This window comes from Camelus ferus, chromosome 5, assembly GCF_009834535.1.
Source record: "Camelus ferus isolate YT-003-E chromosome 5, BCGSAC_Cfer_1.0, whole genome shotgun sequence".
Taxonomy (NCBI): domain Eukaryota; kingdom Metazoa; phylum Chordata; class Mammalia; order Artiodactyla; family Camelidae; genus Camelus; species Camelus ferus.
Window position 1 is genome coordinate 97,096,016 of NC_045700.1, and position 7,020 is coordinate 97,103,035.

The window sequence follows — 7,020 nt, forward strand, 5'->3', positions numbered from 1 at the left end:
CTGCATCAGTTCAAAGTAAAGTCTTTACAGTGAAATTAAAAATTCAGTTTCTCAGCTGCACTTGCCACAGTGGTAGCCACACCTCGCCAGGGGCAGCCCACGTCCATTTCCACAGACAGTCCTGCTGGTCAGTGCTGCACTGGACCCTGTGGCAGGCCCTGGGCAGCTGCCCCGCGGCCGGGGCGCCCATCTGCCAGGGAAGCTGCGGACGCAACGGCCGGCCTGAGGGCTGGTTAGGTCACGGCCAACTTCCGACTCGGATCTTCGACAGAATTAATTTTGCGACATGAATTATGAGCATCTGCCTGTGAAAGGGAAGAGGGTCAGGTTGGGGTGGCCTGGAAAGAGCCTTTAGATCAGGAGCCTAGAATTCCACCCTCGGCCACATGCTGTCTGAGGACAAGAGGAGGACATTTTCAGGTGCACAAGGATTCAGGATTTGAGTGCCTGTGCTGAAAAAATTATTTGGAGGAGTCCACCCAAACAAGAGATGAATCTGGATAAGAACTGGGAAGGGAGGGTGTTTCAGTAGCAGCACAAAAGCCAGCAGAACTTCGGTTTAAAAGAATGTACTTGACTGTCGAGCTCTTTGCAAATGTGGGACAGAGTCCCTGACGATACAGAATGTGCCCCCACAAAACGGGTCTGAGCCACCAGGTTACTGTTTTTGTGAACCCAGAGGTAAGACAGTGGCAAGTAGCGGGAAGGACTGTGCAAGTTTGCTTTATTTTTTCAGTGGACGCACTGGGGGTTGAACCCAGGACCTCATGCGTGCTAAGCATGCGCTCTGCCACTGAGCTCTACCTCCACCCCCAAGATTGTGCAAGTTTTAACTGTGGTATAAAAGAAAGAAGTAATAGCATATAGAGTTTGTAGGAAAATACAAGTTTAAAGCAACCACTGACGGGGGGAGGGTATAGCTCAGTGGACAAGCCATGCAAGACGCCTTGGGTTCAGTCCTCAGCACCGCCACTAAAATAAACAAATAAACCTAATTTCCCCCAACTCCAAGAAAAGCAACTGCTAGCAACAAATAAGTTATGAAACATCCAATTCACAAGCAGGGAAAAAACCCAAAAGCCTCAAGCAAAGAGGGGGCACTAGAGAGAAAGGATTGAGGAGACACAAGTGGGCGTCACAGGTCACAATCCAGCATGTGCTCTTGAGAATAGACAGGTCTTAAATTACACCAAAAAATGCAAGGGGTGGGAAAATGCGCACAAAATCCTAATCAAAATGCCATTTTCCGAGAAGCTCATTAAACTCTGAAGAAAAAAGATCCACATTGAACTGTGAAACGTAAAAGTTCAGTCAACTTTGAAAACGAGTGGAGAAGCAATCTCCTGCCAGGCTCCCAAAGCTACAGACCCCCAGCGGAAGCAGCGTGGAGAGAGCCGGGGCGGCCACAGGGCCGGGGAGCAGCGGCCTGTCCCCAGCCGGGCTGGGCGCCGCCACACAGGCTGGAAGAGGGACACTGACCCTGCCTCACGTCGTACAGGCCGACCTGACGACAGAGTCTCCGTGTGGCAGTAAAATCGAAGACTTGTAGGAAAAAAGGGGGGAAAACATCTGTGAACTGAGAGTGCAAAAGAGCTTCTTAAACCCCAAAACACAGCCTTCAGACAAGATTTTGATGGGTTAGTTGACATAAAGTGAAACTCCGGGCAGAACAAAGAAAACCACGAACAGACCACAGGTGGCGGGTTAGGCGCTATTTCAGGTTTACGACCGACAAGAGGCCTAACGCCTGCATGTGAAGAAGGGACGCCTGCAAATCGCAGGAGAGGAGAATCCAGCACTCAGAGAAGCCAGAGGCCTCCTGGCCTGTGTGGGGCCGTCCTGTGTGCTCGGACATGCGGCGACCAGGATGGGGAGACCGTCGGTCAGCTCAGGAGGCGGGCGTGGGGGGCAGGTCGGCAACGTGGGGGAGTCCGCCCCTTCACTCACCCTGCACCTGCGCCCGGTCTGTGCTCATCCCTCTGTCGGGCACTTGGCTACACACAGACCCAGAAGCCCTGCCCTGCAGACCTCGGGCACGGTGGGGTATAGATTAAACACTAACAGGACAAGCACGCGGTCGGAACGGGCTCCATGCTAAGGGGGAAAGCGGGCATTTTGGAGTCTCAGCAGTGGGGTGGCCCCAGAGAGGGTCCAGTACTCGGGGCTGGGGGCGAGGGGCACCTGAGAAGGGGCAGCAGAGAGGAGGCCTGAAAACCCCGAGCTGTGGGCTTGGGGCCCTTGGCAGGAAGGCTGGGGGGTGGGGAGGGCTCCAGGCAGGGACACAGAGGAGGACAGGACCCTGGGGGGAATGGGGGGCCCCTCCTGGCAGAGGAGTTGCCACTGGGCTGAGCTGCAGGCAAGCCACAGAGAGGGGCCCCCTAGGAGGGGAAGGGCAGGGGACAGCCGTGCAGACACGCTGCACCCACCAGACAGAAGCTGGGGACTCCAAGAGGCAAGCAGACAGGATGGCAGTGGGCGGTGAGCGGCTGGCACCTGTGTCCCAGCACACCTGTGCGGCTCGTGGCTCGCTTAATTTTTTCAACCATGAAAGTAATGCACCTTGAGAAGACGTCAAACCTAAGACGTTGTATGCAGTAGAGTGAAAGTTAAACCCAGGGCTGAGTAGCTTTTGAAGCACTCTCTGTGCCTGCTCCCTCCGAGGGCTCCAGCTGGGCTCGGCAGTGGCCTCCAGCAGCCGCTGTCACTGCCTCTCCTGGGCAGGCCGCCTGGCACCCCGAGACCCGACCTCTTCCAGGGACGGTCCCGCACAGTGGGGCCAAGCCTTCCTCCACACAGGCCCTGTGGGGTGCCTCCTGCCCCGCCCCTGGTCTATGTTAGTCCTCACACAGAGCACAGCCCGGGGTCTGTGTGCGGAGGGTTCGGCCCCAGAGTCCTCAGTGCAGGCGCCCCCAGGCCACACGTGTCCCACTGACAGGGCTCCCCGGGAAGGGTATGGGGGTCGGGGGCTCCAGCCAGGACGAGGGTCTGACTCCGGAACCCAACAGGCAGCAGAGGGCACCAGGGGAGTGGGCTGGGCGTGGCGAGTGGCCAAGGGGGACAAGGAGGGCTGGGACCCCCTCCTCCCCACAGTGGGCAGGGCTGCGCCCCCTTCACAGGTAGCTGATAAGGTTGAAGTCACACCCAGGAAGCAGCAGAGCTGGCTCTCACCCCGGGTCCCTGATGTCCCCAGACCCAGCACACCCCCGGGTGAGGGTGACCCCAGCCCACACCTTGGCCATCCCTGCCAAACCCCATGTCTCCCTAACCTTCCGCAGCTGCAGCTCCGACAGCTGCTGGGCCGAGACCCCTGGGCACATAAGGGGAGAGACACGAACCGTGTCCCTCCCAGGGGTGGGGGGTGGCGTCTGTGGACTGTGTGAAGGCTCTAGGAGCGCGGGCTGTCTCTGCAGAGCCCACACCCCCTTCTCCAACAAAGACGAATCCTGTTCCAGGCGCTGGAGAGCCCTCACCAGCCATGCCAGGCGCCTCTCCCACCTGCTCCCAGACTCCCTGCCGGTGGGAAGGACACTGGGCCCGCACGGCCGGCCATCCTCCCCCCAGACCCAGGACCCCCAGGAGGAGCCCAGGCCCCATCTCTACCTGTTAAAGGGTTGTCGGTGCCCCTGCAAGCCAGCAGAAGGGAGAGGGGTCTGCATTCTGGGCCCACCCTCTGGGCCTCTGCAGGCCCTGCCACCCCATGCAGGGCCGAGGGGCAGGTGGGCACTCCCTGGGTGGCGCTGGGCTGGCCTCCCAAGTGCTCCTTCCTTTACCTGGTCTGGAGCCAGGGCCGGACCTGGAGGGTTCCAGTGCTCCTAGGTCAGACCTGGGCCTACTCCAAGCCCTGTCCGCTCTGAAGTGGGCTCGCTAGGGGCCCTGCAGGGGCACAGGAGCAGGATGCTGCGCAGACAGGTCCCAGAAGAGGGCGGTGCTGTCCTGACCAGCGTGGTCCCCGGGCCAGAGAAGGGGGAGTCCTACGGGAGCATAGCCAGCACCGCAGAGGCAGCTACCCGCTGCCCGGCCCCCCGCCCTGCCGCCCAGCCCAGGCTCAGTCTGCTGTAGTTGTATGAAGGGGACACAGGGACCTGGGGACAGCGGCCCCTGCAACACCCACCGGGTCTTCCCTCCTGCTCCTCAGCAACCTCCAAACCCTCAGCTGCCCCAGCGATGGGAGAGGTGGTGTCCTTCACCCTCACTGTCGGGCCACTACCCTGCGGGATGAGCAGAGATCCTCGGAACCGGCCAGATGAGGCCGCTCCGGGGAGGCCGGCGAGCTACCAGCAAGAGGAGACACAAGGGGCCGCAGAGCAATGGGTCAGTGCAACGTGTGTTGAAACAGTAATTCTTACAACACGACTACCTGTTCTGAGGGTTGAAAGGGCCCGGAGGCAGCAGGCGGGCCCAGGGAGGAGCAGGGACATGGGCTGTACCCTCTGGGGTTTGTGCCTAAAAACAGAAGAGCGAGCGCAGCAGAGAGGACTGGTGTCAGGCCTGGGTGGAGAGCGGGCACTGGCTGCGCCTGCTTCTCTGCTGTCTGCCAGGTCGTCAGCACACAGGTGATGGGGAGGGCCCGATCCCGGGGCAGATGAGCGCATTAGGGTCGGGGTCGGGGTCAGGGTCAGGGTGCGGGTGTGGGTTAATTGTAGACGAGCTAGTGAGAGTGATGGTCAGCGCTATGGAAGGGTGAGGTTATGATGGGGTCGGTTTAGGTCAACGTAAGAGTCAGGGTCCAGGTTAGTGATGGGATGGGGGTTCGGGTCACCCTGGGGCCCAGGTGCCTTTTTAAAAGCGCTGGGGTGAGGGCACCAGGCCCAACCTTGTCTCAGGCTCCAGCCGATCCCCAGGGCCCAGGTCAGCCACTGTGTGGCCCCAAGGATCCTGAAGGCCTCTGTCCGTGCCTCAGGCTCTCCCCCAGTCAGCCTTGTCCCCGGGGTCAAACCCAGAGGAGGACACACCTCCTGGGGCCTGCAGAAAAGTCCCCACCTGCTGTGGGCCTTCTTTCCCCAAGTCCATCTCTAGGGGCTCCCCCCGATCCCTGGGGTCCACAGACATCCCAGGGGAGGCTGCTGGGGGAGATGCTGGGCCCCAGACCCCGGAGGCCCTGCTGCGGAGTGTCCTCTTGCCTGGTCTTCCTGGGCCCTCCTCTGCCTCCAGGGTGCTGCCCACCCCCCATGGCCTGAGAGTGGAAGGTGCCCCCCTCCCTGCCCCCCACAACACAGATGCGATGAGCCTCAGAGAAACAGGCCTCACTCACCTGGAACATCTAGAAACCGAAGGGTTCCACTTCCAGGGCCGTGACCACCTCTGGCCTGTCCGCAGGCACTGAGGGGCTGTCCAGCTCTTCTCCAGATTCTGGAGGCTGCACAGTGGGCACCCCTGGGTCCTGCCCAGGCTGCCTACAGACCTGGCCAAGCCCACAGCCCAGGCGGGGTGCTCGGCGGCCGTGGCAGCCCCTGGAGCGGCTGGAGAGGGCCCAGGCTGGCCCCGCCCCTAAGTGTGTCTGCCCATGTGGCCAGACGCCACCACTCCTTGTCCCTTCCTTCCAGCCAGGTGGACACCAGGTGGCCGCCCACAAGGTGGGAAGCCCTGCCAAGCCCTGGATTGGTGAGCCCCGCCCAGTATCTGCCAGCTGTGCCCACGTTGGTGCTGGGGGTGGGGACACAGGTGGGGCGCCCACGGGTGGCAGGAGGACAGTGGCCCAGGTCACCGTCCTCAGTGACCAGGCCTCCCCTTCCTCACCCAATGGCACCTCCTGAGCCAGCGCCAGCACCAGCTGCTGTGCTGGAGGATGGGGTGGGCAAGACACGCCTGCGAGACACAGGAAGGGGTTCCCCACAGACGGAGCGGCCCACCTCCTCACTCCCCAGCCCACTGCCCCGTCTGCCCCAAGCCACCGACATCTCCCCAGGGGCCTGCAGCCGCGCCCACCTGTGCTCCCCCCGGCCAATGCCACTCCCCACGCAGCACCAGGAAGACCCGTGTGAGAAGTAAACACCCCAAGCTCGAACCCACCAGGATGGTTGTTCTTTAAACAACCACAACAGCAACAAAAACAAACCAGAAAGGAGGTGCTGGTGAAGATGCAGAAAAATCGGGCCCCTCGTGCACCACTGGCGGGAACGCGGGTTGGTGCAGCTGCCGCGGAGGACAGCACGGTGGCTCCCCCCAAATTAAGCCCAGAACTGCCACGCGTGATCCAGCAATTCCACTTCTGGGTTTATCCCCGAAAGATTGATGTTGGGCATTTGGGTTGTTTCCTTTTTTTGACTATTGCGATTAATGCAGCGATGAACTCACGTACGAGATTTCGTGTTAATGTGTTCATTTCTCTTGGGCATGAACTGTTGGCTGGAATTTCCAGGTCAAATGGTAACTCAATATTTCATATTTTGAGGAATCACCAAACTGTGTTTCCAAGAGACTGCGCCATTTTACAAACCGCCAGCCACATGCGTGGGCTCCAGTTTCTCCACATCCCGTCCAACGTCCTCGTTGTCTGTCTTCAGTACAGCCTTCCTGGTGGGTGTGGGGTGGCGTCGCGTTGTGGTTTTGATTTGCGCTCCCCTAACGACTGGCGATACTGAGGGTGTTTTCATGGGCTTATGGCAATTTGTCTCTTCTTTAGAGAAATGCCTATGCAAAGTCTTCGCCCGTTTAGAGGTTGGGTTACCTGTCTTTTTGTCGTTGAGTTGGGAAAGGCCTTTGTATGTTCTGGACACGTGCCCCTTACCAGATACACGATTGGCAGATACATTTTTTCCTCCAGTCTGTGCCTTTTCACTTTCTTGATGGCATCCTTTGAAGCAGGTAGGTCTAGATGGGGCTCTAACTTTTGAAGTCCTTTTTAGCAATCTTCTCGTTTACTGCTGTGGTCTTGGTGTCACATCTAAGACATTGTTGCCTAAACCAGGTCATTGAGATTCACAACTACGCTTTCCCCTAAAAAGCTTGACCGTTTCGGTTCTTATATTTAGGTCTGTGATGTTTATCTTAATATCTTAACTCCACTTAGAGTTGGTTTCT

General features: G+C 59.1%; 1 protein-coding gene across 1 annotated transcript; it reads left to right on the plus strand.

Annotated features, from left to right (window-relative positions):
• Nucleotides 1-4,235: 4,235 nt before the first annotated feature.
• On the plus strand, nt 4,236-6,053 carry LOC116663892 (inverted formin-2-like). The gene is made up of 2 exons (XM_032480840.1): nt 4,236-4,311; nt 5,544-6,053. Exons 1-2 carry the CDS (start codon nt 4,244-4,246, stop codon nt 5,986-5,988), a joined length of 513 nt encoding a protein of 170 aa, XP_032336731.1. The 5' UTR covers nt 4,236-4,243; the 3' UTR covers nt 5,989-6,053.
• Nucleotides 6,054-7,020: the final 967 nt, after the last annotated feature.

Excerpts from the sequence above, each read along its gene's own strand:
- LOC116663892 (XM_032480840.1), top strand. The coding sequence starts at position 4,244 with ATGAGGCCGCTCCGGGGAGGCCGGCGAGCTACCAGCAAGAGGAGACAC. Across the intron at positions 4,312-5,543 it reads AAGGGGCCGCAGAGCAATGG|CCAGGTGGACACCAGGTGGC; the intron begins GTCAGTGCAACG and ends CCTTCCTTCCAG.